Source organism: Euprymna scolopes, chromosome 15, assembly GCF_053919585.1.
Source record: "Euprymna scolopes isolate OS-2025 chromosome 15, ASM5391958v1, whole genome shotgun sequence".
Taxonomy (NCBI): Eukaryota; Metazoa; Mollusca; class Cephalopoda; order Sepiida; family Sepiolidae; genus Euprymna; species Euprymna scolopes.
Genome location: NC_136496.1, coordinates 27318999 through 27339715, shown reverse-complemented (window position 1 = coordinate 27339715; position 20717 = coordinate 27318999). Strand labels below are relative to the sequence as shown.

Here is a 20717-nt window from a genome sequence, read left to right as displayed (position 1 = left end):
AGGCTTCGACTTCGATTCTTCCTACTTACGTACCAAAGTTTTTTTTTTTTAAACAAATACCCAGGCAACGATTTTTTATTCTTTTGTTTTGATTTACCCAAAACCACACACACCTCCAAACACCTGGGCAACGCCGAGTACTGCCCGCTAGTATATATATGAAAGACAAAATGACTGCGCGCGTTTTTGTCTGTCCAGCAAAGGTTTCTTTTGCCGGGGTTCTCAAGGGGGAGGGGGTACTATGTTTTAGAACTTTTTGTATACTCTCTAGATTATGATTTGTGAACACACATCGTATCTACATTTATTGACATTGACTTTTATAAAATTCACAGTATTTCTTCCTTTCGCATGTTTGTTCGGCTTTTTTGTATAAAAGCGAAACTGAATCGAAAGCGAAGGCAGCTTCCCAGCCTTTCATGTTGAGAATTGCAGAAAGCAATCAGCTTTGATCAATCTGGAGGAAACCCCTCATATCAGATAATTGCTATTCATTTGGGCACTCCCTTTTTGTGAGGAGTTGGTTTTCCCTAACATCATGGGGAAACAGGCAAACAAATGAACCGGTGGAAAGCTGAACTGGCCTCCAGCCAAGATTAATTTCTGCAAGTCAACTTTTTGATTGACATCGCTAAATTTCAATACTTTTCACTTTCTATGGCCTCGTAGCATCAGAGTAAGATATTGCATTTTCTTTCACTTTCTTTTCAGCCTTCGGATTTGTTACTGGTTCGAAACACTTCTTTTTTCTTTTCCACCTACAAACACCCAGACAATGCTGGGTACCCCCGCTAGTTTTATATATAAACGGCAAAATGTGTGCGTGTGTGTGTGTGTGTGTGTGTGTGTGTGTGTGTGTTTGTATGTCTTGCAAAAACTTCTGACAGACGTGTTGGAATGTGACAAAATTGGTATCATTTCGAAGATCCATGTCTTGGACGACAAATATCAGAAAAATTGGTCGAAAAGATTAATTCTTTCATTTTCAGCTGGGCTGTTTTTTTACAAAGAGGGGTCACTTTTTTCATTGACATTTTTGCAAGTCATTCAAATGTTGTATAAAAACGATTATTTTGAACGCATGTGACGTCACAATCGCCGTGGGCCCATAAATAAGACGATTTGCTTTTTTTTACCTCCTTTTCCTCTTGCGCGTTACGGGGTCAAGCTTGCTTACTACTCCTAATTTTTGATTTTTTTTTGTTCAACCAACCCCTTACAAACATCTCCACACTCCTGAGCAATGCCGGCCACCCAGGGTAGTTTTTATATATTAAAAAGGTGTTTTTCTTTTTTCTCCAGATGTTTTAAAATTTGCATTGTAACAGCTTTTATGCCTTCATATTTTAAAATTCAAACGATGCTTTTAAAAAGAACAAAATATTTATTAAGTTTACTTAATTTTTCTCTGAAAATGTATGAAATTATTATCTCTTGAACTAATGCTTTTAAAAATAAAAAAATATTTATTAATATAATTTTTCTCTGAAAATATATCAAATTCCAGTCTCTTGATAATGCTTTTAAAAAGAAAAAAAATATTTATTAATATAATTTTTCTCTGAAAATATATCAAATTCCAGTCTCTTGATAATGCTTTTAAAAAGAAAAAAAATATTTATTAATATAATTTTTCTCTGAAAATATATCAAATTCCAGTCTCTTGATAATGCTTTTAAAAAGAAAAAAAATATTTATTAATATAATTTTTCTCTGAAAATATATCAAATTCCAATCTCTTGATAATGCTTTTAAAAAGAAAAAAAATATTTACTAATATAATTTTTCTCTGAAAATATATCAAATTCCAATCTCTTGATAATGCTTTTAAAAAGAAAAAAAATATTTACTAATATAATTTTTCTCTGAAAATCTATGAAATTCTTGAAATAATATCTGCAAAAGGTTATCTGAAATTGTTTTCTTTTTTCCCCAGATTCCATGCACTCTGCAGTATTGGGATTCTTTGGTGAACCAATTCTTTGAGTATGTCACTTTCACATTGTCTGAGAATGAAAGCAGTTCTTTGCAGTTGCCTGAAGTAAAACCATTGAACACTTCCGAATTAACGGCTGCCCAAATATGGAGAGTGGTCATCCATCAGAAATATTCAGATTTTGAAAATTCACTTCCATCCACACCGTCTGGGTAAGACAATTCCTTTTTTTTTATCTACTTATTTTAGACTAATTCAAAAACAGATTTTGATAACCCCCCCCCCTTCATCTCCAAAATGCCATCCATGCAATTATGAATAAAATGTCTGATTTTTTTCGTCATGATTGACTGTAAGGATGAATCATTGTAAAAATGCTACAAAAACAGTTTTCCTCGTCAAATCAAATTCTATTGTTTATTAGTTTCAATTCTGTCATTAATACCAATGGGCTATGAGGAGTTCTTTGGAAAAAAATGAAATTTATTTCAACGAAAAATCCATTAAGTTATTGCTATTTCCCATATTTAAAAAAATCAAGTATTATCTCTATGCATTAAAAAAAAAATTGACAATTTCCAGTTATAGAAATTAACCAAACAGTTTACAATCTTATAAAATTTATATTTCCCCTCCCCAATTTTTCGAGCCTGTTGATTTGGTTTGTGCATTGTTTTCTTTTGTGGTGCTATTATCTATAAATATAAAAGCGAAAATGTATGTATGTATGTATGTATGTTCGCTTTTTCTGTGTGTCTACAAAAGGCTTCTTTCAGAGAAGCGGTCGCTCGCTTCACAACTTTTTAAAACTTTGTATCACATATAAATCGTAATATCTCACAGTTAACAACGAAGCTCGCCTGTCTATTTAATTTGGTCGATTTCGGGAAGATAAATATTCAATATTTGTCGCTCGCCGCATGTGGGTTAGTCTTTTTCCTATAACATCTTGGGGGCGAGGAAAAAAGCGTTCAGCAGTAAATGAAATCCCGCAGTCAAACTGACCTCATTACCTCATTAAACCGAGCACCTGCCAAATCCAACTAATTAAATAAATTCAAACGTGTTTCCGTAAGCATGTCATGGTGGGGCAATGGTTAACGTCGCATGTTTTTTTTTTTCACAACTTTGCCTCAACGGTTTGGGTTTGATCCTCATACTTACTTCCCCCCCCCCAAACACCTGGGAAATGCCGGGTACACCTTGCTAGTCTAATATATAAGGGCAAAATCTGTGTTTGTGTTTGTATGTCTGCCAAAAACTTTGAACACACGCAACGAATACTGGCAAAATCGGTATCATTAGAAAGATCTATCTCTCGGATGACAAATATCCAAAAATTGGCCAAAACATTCATTCTTTGGGCTGTTTTTTTCCAAGGAGGGGGTCAATTTTTGCATCAACATTTTTGCAAAGTCATTCACGCTTCATGATCTCGATGTACATATAAAAGACGTTATTTTGAAGGCCTGTGAAGTCATAAGTTGCATGGGCGAGAGGACTAAAACGTTTGCTGTTTTTTAACCTCTTTTTCCTCTTAGCCTTACAGGTTCAAGCCTGGCTACTGCAGCTAATTTTTTTTTCGCTGCTATTTTTTTGAGGGCTGGGTTGCTCAATACCCTTGGGAAAAAACTCTTCATACCCGGGTAGTCATTCTATCAATCTCAAATACATTGTTTAACACTAATTTTCCATTTTTCATACTTGATTTTTGTTTTTTGATGATAAAGTTTTGTTACCATTTGACACAAAATACCAATTTTTGAATTAAGTTTGCACAGAAAAAAATCATATTTAACAGTAAAACTGTTGAAGTCCACATACTAAACCATAGTATTTTCAAAAAAGGATAATTTTATATGATTTTCAAATCACTAAAGAGTTTGATATGTGGACTAGCCTTGTTTTTAAATTATCTTACTTAGAGTAGACATATATTCCTTTATGGACCTCTTAAAATTCTGAAGGTTGTTTATTATCATGATATATATATATGGATTCTCAAGCATTTTATTAGTCCAAATGAGTCAATATCTATGCTGTAAATCTCAAAGAAGTTATTACATTATACAATGATACAATACATAAACAGTTGTTATAAACTATCTCATTTTCAATTCTCTCTTTAATACACAATGGTGAAAAATGAAGTTATTCAAATCACAGTAAGATATTGCAGTACTAGATAATATTAAAAAAGTCGGGTCAATATCTCTATATGTTAAAAAATATATGACAATTTGAATTTATGAAAATTCATTAAAAGTTTCCATAATCTTACAAAATTTTTTTTTTTAAACATCTTAAAAATAGTATTGATATGTAGTTTGCTTGAAGCATTGTGTGGGATAGGTATGTAATAGAGATTTAGAAGGCTGTCACAATGCGAGGAGTGAAATATAGTCGTTGTTGGTAAGATAAGACGAGAACAAGTGTCGATTTACAAATCAATAAGTACATACATATATTTTATATATACATATATTTATTCAGTTGTATTGGTAAAATGTCTTACTTGTTATGTCTGCGACATATTCCATTATTAATTTCGGAAAAAATTCCCTTTTCAAATGGTGGGCGTAACAGATCGATTCAAAGCATGCTAGATGATGGAGCGGAAGTTGGGTAGCTATGTGGGGCCTCGGAGCAAATGTGAGTAGGGGATTTATGTATGGTCTGATTAGGTAATTAAAATGTTTATAATTTTTATTTATTTCTATTTATTTGTCTTTTTTTTTTTTGTAACTTGTTGCTTTAGCGTGAGCTTTTTTTAATTTTGTATGTTCTCTGTTTTGTTTTTATCATTATTACTATATTTATTTATTTTTCTTTCTGCTGGTGTGTGCGGTGTCTAGGTTTATCTGGGTCACATAAGTCGCTAGTGGTCTGAGCTTATTTAATTGGCTTATGGATTATTTTGTGAGCGATTATCATTCTATCAACCTCAAATACGTTGTCTAACACTATTTTCCCAATTTTCAAACAATTGAAATAATCTATTATATAAAAGGGACCTGTTTGTGTATTAGTGTGTTTTTTTCTTTTTTAATTTTCTTCCTTTGAAGATTGTAACGTTGGGTATAGGGCAGCCAAATCAACTGCCAACATTGCTCTGCTTTTTATTGAAACCAGCCGAGAGCTCTTTTTAGTATTCTCGTTGTTCCCTAAAGTGCAATTGTATGGATCTCTTTTGCACTTGGTTCACCAGAAATATTAGTTAGATAGGACTTCATAAACCCTGTGGCGTCTATAATAACTGGTATTTCTGCTAAAAATATTTATCAACAGATACCATCTAAAAGACCAATGCCCCGGATGCATAATATGTGAAAATTAGAAAAAAAGATTAATTCTGTGGCAGTCAACTGGACCACTTTTTGGAAGGGGAGGGTCCTTTTTTGTACCACTTTTTTCACAAGCCATAACTATGTTTAGAAGCTTATTTTGCAATGTCATGACATCATAAGCACTCATAGCCGTGTGGGCAAAAGTTTGTGCTTTCTTCCCCTCTTTCACATTTCAATTTCAACTCCGAACACCACAGGTCATTTTTTTTTTCTTTTGTAAGTTGCATGGACACTCCCTGATATTTTGATTCAAAGAAACGTTGTTTTGACATTTTTTTTTTTTTTGAGAGGGGTGAGGGGTGTTTCAGCACACGGCCTACAAAAAGTGCTCAATATCTGGAGAATAGCTTCTTCTCTTCGTATCCTTTCTGCCAAAATATCTGGTGGAGAGATTATCACATACTTCTTTTTTGGGGCGATTACATTTTTGTGTTGTTATCTGTTTTTAAGTATCTTTTTTTTTTTTTTTTTTTTTTTTAAATTGTTGTGGGAGTATTGACATTGCCCACAATGGAGTTGGCATATAATAATGAAAAACTGCTCAATATCCTTAGTATAGCAGGTGTGTCTAAACAGAACTTCATGTGCACCCGAGCAATGCCGGGTATCGATGCTAGTATGAATATGAACCTTTTCTAATAAACGTTACAAACAAAGAATATTGTTGAATTTTAAATACTTTTCTTTTCTCTTTTTCTAATTTTTTTTTTTTAGAAGTGAAACAGATGAAGGAGCGTACCCATGTGTTTTGCCTGCCTCTCTAGCTGCTTGTATGAGGGTAGACTCTTGCTTTGTTCCAACATTAGTACCAATGGTACAACTCTTGGTCACGATGCCTATGATAATGGTTAAGTTCAGCAACCATCTACAGCACCTCGGCAAAGGTAATCCAATCTATTATTTACCTCCTTCTTCAGGTGTGGCTTTGAGAAGCTAGCACATTAGAGGAACCACAATAAAAAAAAAAAAAAAAATGAAGCTAAATCCCACCCCTTCATTGCACTTGTGATATTAGGTTGTATAAAGTGTTAACTATAGTAAAAATCGTCTGTTCCTTCTTTCATCGGATTATTTCGATTATTGATACTTATCAAAGGCATTCCGATCTACTCTATCAGCTTCTTTCCTTGAACTGGAATTTTGGAATTCCTTCCCTGCTTCCAATTTCTGTGACTGTACCCACATGCATAAGATGTATTAGATTGGAAACATTTTTTGGGGCTAATGGTTGATGCAACAGAAGCTTTATAGAGATATAAGATGTGTTTTGTTCTTTTTTTTACTCTTAGCACCAATCCCACAATCCCAGGATCAAACCAACAATCATCAAGTTAATAGTCATGCGGCTCGAAAATATCATACAACATTGAATTGCACTCACACATATACACACACAAATGTATATATATATATATATATATATATATATATATATATATATATATATATAAAATGAATTATAAATTTCAAACAAGTAAAATATTTGTTTATTTTTGTAATATTGCATTGTAATTTGGCTTTCAAGAACACCTGATGCATATTTTATTTATATATATATATATATATATATATATATATATATATATATATATATCTATATATATATATATAGTAAGTTATAAAATATATATGGCAATTAATCTACACTGAATATTCCAGGTGAATATTCGTGGAATATTCAGTGTAGCTTAATCGCTATATATATATATATATTTTATAACTTACTAACTAGCTCTACCTATGTATTGAGCACTGTTGAAGTAAATACTTAAAGTTTACGCATAAATTTATACTTTCGTATATTAATTTTATGTGAGTAAATGAAGTAGTTATATATATATATATATATATATTTACGGTTATGTTCTCTGTGCCATAAGTCTTGTTTAAATTTGAAAATGAAATATGTATATGTTATACCTTTTATAAGTCAAAATACAACGCAAAGACTTTGTAAAATAATTTTAGACATTTATTTGTTTAAAATCAATATTTCGACATGCTACATGTTCTCTCTCGATCAATAAAAAAATTTTACCGTTGCGGTAAAAAAACATGCGAATTTTTAGTACTTTTTGTTTTAATATCGGAAAAGAACAAAAAATATTCCGAGAAAACATTTATTTATTTTACAAGATCTTTGCATTGTCATTTGGCTTAAGAACATATAACACCAGTTTTTCATTTTATGCATATAAGATTTTTTTGTTTTTTAGTGACATAAACAGCTTTGAAACACAGTTTATTCATTTTTTTTTCAATATCTTTGTGTTTTTTTTAAAGATTTAAAGCTATTTTTGTTATTCATATACATATATATATATATATATATATATATAGAGAGAGAGAGAGAGAGAGAGAGTGAATAAATGACAAAAAGTTATATTCCTAAGTTCATGATATTGACCATCTTATAATTTATTCCTTTAATTCAGTTGACTTTTACAATTCGTGACAGTATCTGTTTCATAGCGCAAAATCAATCACGTAATTATTATTATCAATCAGTGAATCTATTATGCCCTTAACTCATCAGAAGAAATAGCAACAATCAATCTGTCAAAAGGAAATAAAGTGTGTTTTGACATGATAAAAATTCGAAAATTGGAAAGAAGCTGCAAATATCTTATAATAATAATTATGCCATTTTGAATTTTAAAAATAAAGTTACTAAACCCAACTATTCGTACTAATATGTTCTATTAATATAGGAATATACTGCCAAAATGTTCTATTTAATAATTAGTAAATTTATTAATTCTAATTAATGTCTGCATACTTATGAAAATAACACCAATATCAATTATCCTTCAGTGGCTTCTGGGTCTTGATAAGTGGTGACTCCTATATAAAACTAAAAGATAAGAAGTGGAGGATACTTTGGCATCGAAACCTCTCCATTAGTGCACTAAACATTTCAAATATAATGTAACTTTTTTGTGTGTTCAACTCATTTTTTAAATTTTTTAAAAATATCTTTCAGGGGTTCCAAAGAAACTTCAGCCATTTATCTTTTCTGATAACGAACCTGAAGATCAAGAATGGGCGGTGTTATCATTAGACTCACCTGCCATCATGGGCTCATATTGGGGGGGATATGCATCACGTACATCCTTTCAGGTAAGTAGTCACTTACATTTTATGGACGCCATGACTTTTTAAACATATGTATTTTTTTTTTAGGGTTATATAGATGGGCTAAGAAGCATAAAAACGATGTTGTTGTTTTAATTTGTTATATTTTAGTTTGATATTTCGAGTGGTTCTTTATTCTTTGTCAAATGTAGCAACATTTTTGACAAAATGCAGGCCTATTAAAATATCAAAATAAAATATAACAAATTAAAAACATTTTTTATGCTTCTTACACCACCTTATAACCTTGAAAATATTTCCGTACTTGTACAGTTTAATCAAGCATTAAAAAAATGAAAATATTGAAAAAAAGTTATATTGTACATATCCGTTTTGAACTGAAGATCTCCAAAAAAAAAATATCACTTAATTTGATCAAGTAGTTTTTTTTACAGTGGAAAAACATGTCTTTATGACAGCACGTTGAAGGTAGACATCTTTAGAATTTTTTAAATTTTTGTTTAGATTTTTAGAAACACCACAGGGAGATAACTCAGTTTAAAGTGCCAACACTCCCTCCCCATCTTTAAAACTAGCTTTTGTTCCTAAAAATCGAACCTTTTGCTCGGTATCATAAAATATTGTTGTTTTGTTGTAAAAAAAACAAAAAAAAAACTACTTGATGAGATTAAATGAAATTTTTTTTCGGAGAATTTTATTCCATAATGGATACATACAATTTAAACTTTTTTTTCGATATTTTTATTTTTTAATGTCTTGATTAAACTGTACAAATACCAATATTTCTCTAGAAGCATATGTGGAATAACATACAAATTTATACAGTATAAATCAAATAGTGATGTGTATAGAATTTTGAATGAAAGTAGATTAATTTTAATTAAAAGTCTAATAAGGAAATTAATCAAATCTCCTGTCGAGTAGAGTAAGATGCTGTCTTTTTATTTTATTTTTTTTTTGCTGGGGAAAATCCAGCTCCCCATAAGCCTCTAACTCTTTGCAAACTTTGTAAACAAAATTTTAATGGTTCTGTAGTTCTTCTACATTATTGTAAGAGCCAAATTGAAAATCAAACCAAAAAATTACAGAAAACGGATTAGTTAGAAAAATACTTATTAATGAAAACGGTTCTCAATAAAGTTTATATGGAGAACAAATATGTCCGACACCTTGAATTATGTTACACCATGTGATGTAAGCAACAGAACTTAATTATTTCCGCTGTTAACTGTTTTTTTCTTTTAGTTAGCGAAATAGATCGAAATGGCTAGATTTTGCAATACCTTACCATTTTTCATAATTTTTTGATATGTTACTATTTGTGACATGACAATTACGTAGGTACCATCTGTTTTACTTGAAATTCAATATTTCGATTTCTGAGCTTTGCTCTTATAATGTAGAAGCATCATTTCTGTTTCTAAATAACTATATTTAACCTCTTCATTGATTGTGTAATTATGAGGTCTGTCTTTTATAATTCTGAAATATAGTAAATAGAAAATTAAATAATATTTCTGCTACAGTAAATGTAACATAGGGTCTCAAGTTCCTTACACACCCTATATACACATACATATAATAGTTCCTTACACACCCTATATACACATACATACATATAATAGTTCCTTACACACCCTATATACATATATATACATATAATAGTTCCTTACACACCCTATATACACATATATACATATAATAGTTCCTTACACACCCTATATACATATATATACATATAATAGTTCCTTACACACCCTATATACACATATATACATATAATAGTTCCTTACACACCCTATATACACATATAATAGTTTCTTACACACCCTATATACACATATATATATACATATAATAGTTTCTTACACACCCTATATACACATATATATATGCATATAATAGTTTCTTGCACACCCTATATACACATATATATATATATATACATATAATAGTTCCTTACACACCCTATATACACATATATATATACATATAATAGTTTCTTACACACCCTATATACACATATATATGCATATATATACATATAATAGTTTCTTCCCCAGAACTGCTAAACTTTGGAATTCCCTTCAGAGTTCCTGCTTCCCTGACTGTATTGACATGCAAAACTTCAAATGTAATGTAAACAGACATCTTGATATGAAACTCCCTACATAGTATCCCTGCAACTATGTCCCAAATAGTAGCCCCCTACATTAAAGTGGCACTGTGCCTTGTCTGGGGTGTAAATGCAATAAAAAAAATTTATATATAAATTATATATATATATATATATATATATATATATATATATATAACTACTTAATTTACTCACATAAAATTAATATATGAAAGTATAGATTTATGCGTAAACTTTAAGTATTTACGTCAAAAGTGCTCAATACATAAGTAGAGCTAGTTAGTAATTTTTAAAATATATATGGCGAAGAGGAGCATATACAAACGATAAACAATCACAGAATTCGCGCATAAGCCTGAGGAGTCCTAGAGTGGATGAAACGCGGAATATTCACTGTAGCTTAATCGCCATATATATTTTATAAATTACTATATATATATATATATATATATATATATATATATATATATATATATAAGAGCAAGCAGTTAATAAAACATGTTAAAAAATACTTTGAAAAAGAGTTAAAAACATATTTAATCTGAAAAGGAAACGCTTGATAAGTGGATAGTCCTTAATCCATGGAGTAAAATTATACCTCAAACAAAGATGGTTAATAAATAAAACAAAGATGGTTAATAAATAAAACAAAGATGGTTAATAAATAAAACAAAGATGGTTAATAAATAATAAAGATTTATTAATCATCTTTGATTGAGGAATTTTACAGTGAATTATTTTTGCCGTTTGTGAAAGAAGAATGGTATATTTTTTATTTAAAAAAATTTTTGCAATGTATTAGCATTTAATTCAAACAGCAAAAATGATTTCAATATGTATAATGAATGGTTAGAAATTGAAACAAATTTGTTCAATGGTAAAAATAATGTTATTAATAGTTATTATAATGATAATATAGTAAAGTATTATTAACAAAGGTGAAAGTTTTTCCTTGGCCTTCGGGTCAAGATCAAAGTGTAGTATCTGTTTTTCAGATGCTGCACTTCAATTTCTTGTTCTGTCAGTGGAGGAGAAATCCTTCACGACTGAGACAATTTTAATTTTTGTTTCTTTTCTCCACATTAAAAAACGACCCTGGAGTCTAACTCTGTCCCGTGGGGAGACATTGTAAATAGGAATAATAATAAACCTCTCCACAAGGGCAGAGTTAGAGATAGTGTCGGTTTTTAATGTGGAGTAAATTTTGTCTCCCCCACTTTTATAAAAATGGCACACTGCATAGGTAGAGACAAAAATAAATATAAAAATTACAATTGATAATTATAAAAATAAGAATAAAAATTATATAAATACAGAGATTTTAAAAAGAAAATTCAATCTTTTTTGTTAATCTTGGTTTTCATGAATTATTTTGCTTTTATTAATCGCCAGTTTTCCTGTGCCTGTCAGTTGGACATTGTGGAATATCGTTACCTCACACAGCAGACAATTGTCCAGCCATTTAGCTTGCAAGGGGAGGTAACTGTTATTCCTGATGGAGAGGTAAGATTCCCTTCTTATTTTCCTTTATTTTTAACCATTAATTTTGCTTTCTGGTTTATTTTTAATATCTTTAATTATGTAAGATTAATAGTTTCAAATATAGAAATAATTGAAAAAAAATTTGGATTTGACCAATTAATTTCTCTACGACTATTTTCATTCTTATCTATTTTTAGTATAAACTGACCAATGTTGACTGCAATGTTGATAATCTTGTTGTCCGTGTAGGAAAAGGTGCTATACATACCCTCCATTGCACTGCTGAAGCCTGGAAACAAACTTTAGTAAGTAAACAATTAAACAAATTTCTTTGGTTTATCCTTAACTCTGTCTTTTCTATTATCGCATGTGTTCTTCAGAATTGTCTCATCTATTCCTTGCTCATTTGATTCTTTGGTCTAGTGATCTCCATTAATTCACTGTTTGATATTTCATTGGAATACAGCTTCCTATTCTAGTTGATGTTGGGTTAATTAATAACCTTTGTTAAAATTAATTACGAAGTAAATAAAGAAAAACATGCCTTTCTTTCTTTAAATGACTTCATATTGGAAGCTATATTGATGATTACAAAGAAAACAAATTAATTAACAACATAACATCTTTTAGCCTTTTTACACACAGAGACCCAGGAAGACACATCTATTTATTTTACAAGTTTACACGAAAGAGAGAGTACATGTCACATACACACGTTTTTATTAAAAAAATGGTGCTTCTAAACTATTAGAACAAAATTTCAGAAATCATAAAATTGAATTCACATGAAAACATTGGTATCTACATATTCCTCATATTTTTAAGATGATTATATCCAAAAATTATGAAAATCGATAAGGTAGAAAATTATTTATTAAAGAAAATAGAAAATACAATTTCAAGGAAACGATTATATTTGCTTATGTAAGACACAAGAGAGTTCAAAATGCAGGTAATTTTCTGTTTTGATTTATTTTATTAAAACAAGATGGCCGCGATTTTCCACCTGCTCGCACGATTAAAGTTTTTTTTTTTTAATAATTTAGTAATATTCAGGTAATTTAGACTGTATAATTTGGAAGCTAACATTGTAGTTTTTTATATAAAAGCGAAAATGTGTGTGTGTGTGTGCGTTTTTTTGTATATCCGGCAAAGGTTTTTTCCTTTCAGTTCGATATAAACTCTTCAAGTCTTATTGCCTGGTAAACCATTGTTAATCTAAACCAAAATCTGTTCAACAACAATCAGTTCAATAGAAATTCTCTGGTTATAGCGAAGACTGTTTGCTCTTTTTGACTTTTGGTTTATGCTCTGCAGATGAGATGACAGTGACAAGCAAGATATGGTCCCTTCTACTTAATGATTATCTTCTTCTCAGATAATGTGAAAGACCTTGTCCTTTCTCCATGTTTAGAATGGCTTTTTTTTTCACTGAGTGATATCTAGTTATCCAGCTGAATGGACAAAAAAAACAGAAGTCAGTATCGCTACAAGCCGATAATCCATGTCCAGTATCGCTAAAAAAAAAAGCTCTAATATTTGTTTTTATTTTCTATTTCAACACAGAATTATCCTGCACTTACACCAAATCTCTGCGACAAAGTTGTTTTCTGTCACTATATTATCTGCAACGATACAAATTGTATGATTCGATTTGGACAGGTAAGAATTTGGAATTGTCATTTTTGCATTTTCTACTGAAACGTTAAAGCATAAACTACCTGTAACATGTGTGTATGGTTAATATTTAATGGTCAGTATTAGTGTAAATAGTGAATAAATAATAACTATTACACCAAGTATTTTCCAAGTAATTTAATTAATTTATCTTTTTATTGCTTATGAAAACTTTTGGTATGACTTATCATTTTCTGCAGGTTGGAACCAATGAAAACCTCATTTTAAAGTCTCGAGAGATGTTTACGTATGGTTGGTGTTCACACAAGAATTCTTCCCAGGTATGTTGAAAATTATGTTATTGTTATATTAGTATGTCGTCTCTTATATTACTAGCGAGAGTTACCTGGCATTGCCCGGATGTGTTGATGTGGTGTAGTAATAAGGAACCCCGAAAAAAAAAAAAAAGTCATAGTAGCTGGGAGGTAGGGGTGGGGGGAATCAAAGCAACAGTAGAAAGCCCGGGTGGAGAGAGGTGTTAAAAAAAAAAAAAGGGGTAGTAAGCAGGCAGGCTCGAACTGTAACGCAAAGGAGAAAAAGAAGGTTAAAAAAAAAAAGTAACGTCTTAGCTGATGCGTCCATGGCAAAACTGAAAGTCCAGAGCGTTGCAATTAAGGTTAGTCAATCCAACAGAGATGATGACTTGCAAAAATGTTAACGAAAAAAGTGACGCCCTCCTTGTAGAAAACTGCCCAGTGTGGGATAAATGAATTAATGTTTTTGGCGAATTTTTCAATATTTGTTGTCCGAGACGTCGAGCTTCAAAATGATACCAATCTCGATAGGATCGGTTGCATGTGTCAAAAGTTTTTGGCAGACATAAACACACATTTTACCTTTTATATGCTTCATTATGTTAAAGCTGAGTTGATCAATGTTCATTTTCTTAAAGGCTTTTTCCCATATACTTTAAATAGAAGAAAATCTGCCCCATTTTTATGTCCCTTACAAAGATTAAACTTAAAATATGATACTAAGCCTTATGACTAGAACCCTTATTCCACTGCCTAAAATTTAAAGTCAAATGCAGAAACTGGTAAAAGAAACTGAAATCTTGCTTAATTATTGTCAAATAACTATATATTAAATTCAATTAAAATCAGACATATTTGAATTTTTTAAATAGAAGATTATACCCATAAAAATCCTTAAAAATACTCCAAACAGGCTGAAATATTTATTAATTTGTGTCTAAGTATTGTTGAGATTTCTCAGAAATTGGCGGTATTTATATATAAAGGATTTTTACCCTCTTTTTGCTCTCTTTTATATAAAAACTAAATTAAACTAAATATATAGCACACATTACCCACCCATTATAACTAGCTGCTGTGTTCCAAAATTCATAATGCTCAGTTAATTAGTTTAAAAGTGAATCCTTTACATAGAAATATATAAACATGTACACACACCTAATTTTACAAGTAGAGACAACACATATACATGCTAATGTATTCTTTAGTTCTGTGATTTATTAGGTTGACAGGAAGGTACATGCGGAATTTTAATTTTGATTTAAAATAATGTATTTTCAAATAAGTTTTCGTTATAATACCTTTTACTTTATACATCATTTTAAAGAACGTTTTTTGCTCTATTTAATCGTTTAAATTACAATCGTTTTCAGAATGATGATGAAAAACAAGCAAATTCGCATAATTTTCTTATTTCAATCCAAGCTAGGCCAAAAAGCTGCTTAAACAACTTGCAATATCAACTAAGTGTTTGACCCAGGAACGAGTACTGAATGCACAGCGCAATGGTGGTTTAAGAAATTTTGTGATGGCGGCGAGAGTCTTGAAGATGATGAGGATAGTGGTTGGCCATCGGATGCAGGCAATTAAGAGCCTTAGTTGAAGTCAGTCCACACAAAACTGTTTGAGAACTTGCTTCTGAATTAGACATAATGTATACAACGATTTCCAACTACTTGCGAGAGGTTGGAAAAACAAAAAAAGAACTTAATAAATAGGTGCCTCACGAACTGAATGACAACCAAAAGAAATACTGTTATGAAATGTCAGCTTTCCTTCTTTTACGCAACAAGAATGACCCGTTTCTTGACCTGGTTGTGACTTGCAATAAAAAGTGGGTTCTTTACGACCACTGGTGATGCTCAGCTCAGTGGTTAGATGCTGACGAAGCTCCAGGAGACTTCCCGAAGCCAGAGATGCACCAAAAGAAGATCATGCTGACTGTTTGGTGGTCTGCAACTGGTCTCATCCATAAGTTTTTTGAATGCAGGCAAAACCATTACGGCAGAGAAATACTGTCAACGAATGGAATAAATGCATCAGAAACTTCAACAACAACACCCAGCATTAGTCAACAGAAATGGCTCAATTCTCCTCCACAACATCCCCGATTGTACATTGCTAAACATTGCAGAAGTTGAACAGATTGGGCTACGAAACTCTTCCTCATCCACCATACTCTCCGGACCTCTCACCTACTGACTATCACTTTTTCAAGTATCTTAACAACTTTCTGAGTGAGAAATGTTTAAAAATGCCTTCAACAACTTTATCGCCATCAGAATGCAAGATTTATTTTTTTAACTTCTTACATCAGGTGACTTCTTGCTTTGTCTGGAGCAATTTCCATTAAAAAAAAATAAACAAAATATATAAAAGTGAAATTTTTCCCTATTATTGCATCTTCTTTATTTTCTTTTCTCCTCTACAGATGTTGCATTTATGTATAAATGATGAGGCGTGGCATTGGTGTGACCCTTTCTCTATTGACCATGAAGGACGAATTGTGCGCACAATAAACACTGGCACGCACAACATTACATTCATCATCAAAATAAAACCTTTGTCAAATGTCCAAAATCAGGTAAAATAAATGAAAAAAAATTTTTTTTTTATAAACATTCTTTTTAAATTAAAAAAAACATTTATGTTTCTGAATTTTTCAGGATTGATTATTCATTAATCCTCAAAAATTTGGAACCATAATTGGATTCTTTGGACTATTGTTTGCATCTAGAGTGTTATTTTCACAATGTTTTGGTTGATGTAACCTCCGGCTTTCTTCCGGAGTATCTTGTTGAACTCAGAAATGTGTACGGAGTTTTGAATGGAACCCCTTATTCAATCCACAGGAGTAGCATGCTGTTATTCCGTCAGCCATAACTGCAGAAATGATTTGGGAAAGTTAATTGGTAGTAAAATAATAAGTGGATAATTTTTTTTTTATTCTCTTTTTACAAAGGAATCACCACTTATCAAGGTCTGGAAGCCACTCGAGGATAAGGGTTTATGAGTGTACAGTGGTTAATGGAAAATATCGTAGTAACCATTAGTAGTGGAAATTTTGTAAATTAGATTACTTAAGGGGATGGCTCATCAAGAACTTGTTCATGTTGGATTTGAAGATGACCATATTGTAGTCTGTTGGAAAGCAGGCAAATGGAACAGAGTTCCACAGGCATGCAGTTCTAAGAAAGAAGCTTTTTTTACATGGAATCTATTTTTAGGTTTGGGCACAGATAAAGAATGGGGGAATTATTGATCATGGTTTCAGCCTAACGATTGTTTCAAATAAGGCTCTTGTTCAGGCAAAATATATTAGCCCCTTCGTTGTGTATCAATAGCGCAGTTAATGTGGTACTAGCTTGAACCAACTTGCTTGTGTACAAGTTAAGTGCAGAGAGGTCAAAGGTTACTGATGAAATATATGAAACTCATTGACTTGAGTCAGCGAATGCACTGCACAGATGATGAACGCAGAGGGATTGACAAGAGGTCATGAGGTCAGAACATGTTTAGTGCAAGTTGTGTTGCAAGGATTTGCTAGACCATACCATACCTCAATATATAAAAAAAAGACACACATGTCAGTCAGAACAGGAGATTCACATAGATTTTGGAAAAGTCTGTTTCAGGAGTCAGTCTGTCTATGATTCCGAGAAGATGGAAGACTTCTCGTAGGGGTGACGAGATGGGAGTAGATGACAACTAAACCGATAACAAAATTCCCACCCTCCTTCTAAGGATGATGCAAAGAAACAGGGTTGTGACTTTAACCATAGAAACTGAATGAAGACCCAATTGTCCAGATAAATGAGACTTGCGGCTGCTATGCATGAGAGAGCTTTTGTTTCAGGTGCGCTGAACGTTGGGACAAAAATGACTCGAGGACATGGCCAAGAGGTATGAAAGAGAATATAAAAGATACATTCTGCTTCATTTTTATAAATCCCTGAAAGGGCTGATGTGCTGTAAAAGTGAACATTGACACGCCATATAAACAGACTCTCCCTCCCCACATTACACTTTGACTGATATTGAAATAAGGATAAACAATAACAGATTGTTATTCAGACACCAATTATCAGCAGAACGAGATATGGGGCAGACTGATCAGCACCAGTAACGTCGCTAACTGAATTCTTTAGCAAGTCAAGTAGGTGAATTGCTTATCATGAAAACTGAAAGGATCACATATACACTTTGCGGTGATGGTTAATTAAAATAGCTGCTGATAAAAAATTATAATTATGGGGCTGGCCTACATGGTGAGAGAGAGCCTCTGCATGGTTGCGGAGGGAGGTGGACAAATAGATGAAGAAGAGAAAAACTTGTTAGTTTCACATTTTGGTTGATGTAACCTTTGACCTTCTTCAGGTGTATCTTGTTGAACTCAGAAATGTGCATGGAATGTTGAATGGAACCCCTTATTTAATCTACAGAGGTAGCATGCTCTTGTTCCATCAGCCATGATTGGATAGAAATCCTAAGTAATTCGCAATTGTATTTTGAATGTTGCTACATGGACTTGTGGCGTAGTGTATAAAGTACTTGTTAAGATTCAGTTGTAAGTTACACTGGAGATTAAAGGTTCAATCCTTAGTGTGGGTGACACACAAAAAAAATACAATTGTTCTGTTGTTGATACCCTGGGAGACGAATCCTGCGACGAGAAGAAGGATTTGCAGGAATAACATAACAGGCGTGAAGACCTTAAAAAAGATGTCAGTCTGCCGGATCTCTCTAACACCTGACATGGCCAAGTTAAAAATAGAAAAGGGTGCTTGTGCAGTATAATGCAATTTAAAACGGATGCATTTCATGTAAAAACATGTATAATTACATGTCATATTGAAATTAGTATGAATTCCAAAATTTGTATAAAAAAAACATGATCTTGTAGATGTGCGAGATCGATTTTTCATTAAAAAATTATAGACATTTCTAACGGACATTTTCTATTTTTTCAATGGCGAATTTAAAGGAGAGCAAGGGAGATAAGTCAGGTTGCCATATAGGATTGACTGCACAACTCTTCTACATTAAAATATGATAAAACTGAATAATTCAATAAATTCTATTTTTTACTTGTAATTATATTTCTACTGGATTATTTTTCACAATTTTTGAAATTTATACTAATTTCAACATCACACCTGTATATGTAATAGTGTTTTTTACCTGAAATGCATTTGTTTGAAAATCGTTTTACTGCACAAGTATCAAGAAAAGATATTTAGTTTTCAAAATTTATGTGGATGGAATTTGATATTTTTTATTTTCCAGAAGAAAACTGCATTCTTTCAGTATAATTCAAGGGTGATAACTCAGATATGACTCTAGGGAAATAATCTCTAAATATATGTAAAGTGATTTTTTTTTTTTTTTACTATTGTATGACCACTTATCAAGACCAAGAGTTACTCAAGGATAATGGTTAATGAGACTAAATGATTGTTAAATGAAAGATGAGGAACACTATGAGAGCACTAATATTAACCAATTGTATGAACTGCGTTTTATTTTTTTATGAAGTATTTGTTGACATTAGATTTGAAGATGTACAAGTTGTAATTAACAACGGAGCAGTCTGGCAGTAATGTGTCCCAAGGGTGGAATAAAATTCTATTCATGGAAATTATGCCTGAATATATTAGTTTGTTTTATTATCATGGTCGATTGTTTATACTTGTGTTTTTTTTCTGTTATCCAGGTGATCATTCGTGGTCAGTTACTGTTCTCCAATCGACTCAGCCTCCCGCTCGAGATGAAGTTAGTCACAACCAGGCGGACAGACTCTGAACTTTGCCTTCCCATGAATCCTTTGGATAGTGAAGCCTCCTTGATTCTGGACGATGGAGAGGTTCGTTATTTGAGGCTACGACAAATTGGAGTCACATCAGCATGGTCACAAGAAGTTTTCATTTGTGGTGATCGGATGAAAGATAACAGACTTGTCAAGGCAAGGCCGATTCCTTTTTCTTTATGAATTGCTTATTCTTAATCCGATTTAAGGGTCAGTAATTTCTGCGGAAGTTTAGAATCGTAGTTATTGTTTTAGTTGAACCAGATTTTATTTTTTTTTATTATTATTATTTTTTTTTTTCAATCGATTCTAAAATCTGACATCAGCAATATATTATTAATTGACGAATTTTTGCAGGAGTCAGCTTGTTCTGGTGTGTAGGTTCAACCAGTTTCCTCCCTCTAGGGAATATCAAATTTACAAGAGTTCCCCAGTTGTACGTGTAATCAGGGTTTGGGATTCGAGAGTCAGTAATTTCTGCAGGAGTTCAGAATCATAGTTATTTTTTTTTTAAGTTGAGCCAGATTTAAAAAAAAAAATTTTTTTTCAATCGACTCTTCATTTATGAGGTGAAGAGTCTGAAATCTGAAGTCAGCAATATATTAATAGTTGTCATTTTTTGCAGAAGTTCCTCTTCTTGTCCTGATGCGATGCAACCAGTTTCCTCCCTCTTTGGAATATCAAATTCACAAACGTTCGAAGGTCGAATGCATATCTCATTCAATGACAATTTTAAAAGTGTTGATTATTACAACTTTTTTTGACATCCTTCCACCTGATATTCTTAAATGGTCATTCATTTTAACATGACTGATCTAATGAGAACCAGTGTGTTATTGTGACTATGTTGTATATATCAGTTGTCGCAATTAGGTTTTTAAAATTCGGCTCCAGATTTGATTTCAAGGTCTGTAGGCAACAATATTTGCATGTTTTTTTTTTTTTTTTTTTTTTTTTTTTTTTTTTTTTACATAGGCATCAC

The 20717-nt window shown here is 31.8% G+C and overlaps 1 protein-coding gene across 2 annotated transcripts in view; it reads left to right on the top strand.

Moving 5' to 3' along the window:
- The window catches only part of LOC145293754 (intermembrane lipid transfer protein VPS13B-like), a 260242-nt gene that overhangs the window by 178790 nt on the left and 60735 nt on the right, over positions 1-20717 (top strand). For both annotated transcript variants that reach the window (XM_080140245.1, XM_080140246.1), the window contains exons 29-37: positions 1937-2148; positions 5998-6167; positions 8267-8403; positions 11909-12019; positions 12196-12303; positions 13565-13660; positions 13876-13956; positions 16361-16513; positions 19643-19891. In XM_080140245.1, coding sequence (XP_079996371.1) covers positions 1937-2148; positions 5998-6167; positions 8267-8403; positions 11909-12019; positions 12196-12303; positions 13565-13660; positions 13876-13956; positions 16361-16513; positions 19643-19891 — 1317 coding nt within the window. The remainder of the gene's footprint in view (positions 1-1936; positions 2149-5997; positions 6168-8266; positions 8404-11908; positions 12020-12195; positions 12304-13564; positions 13661-13875; positions 13957-16360; positions 16514-19642; positions 19892-20717) is intronic.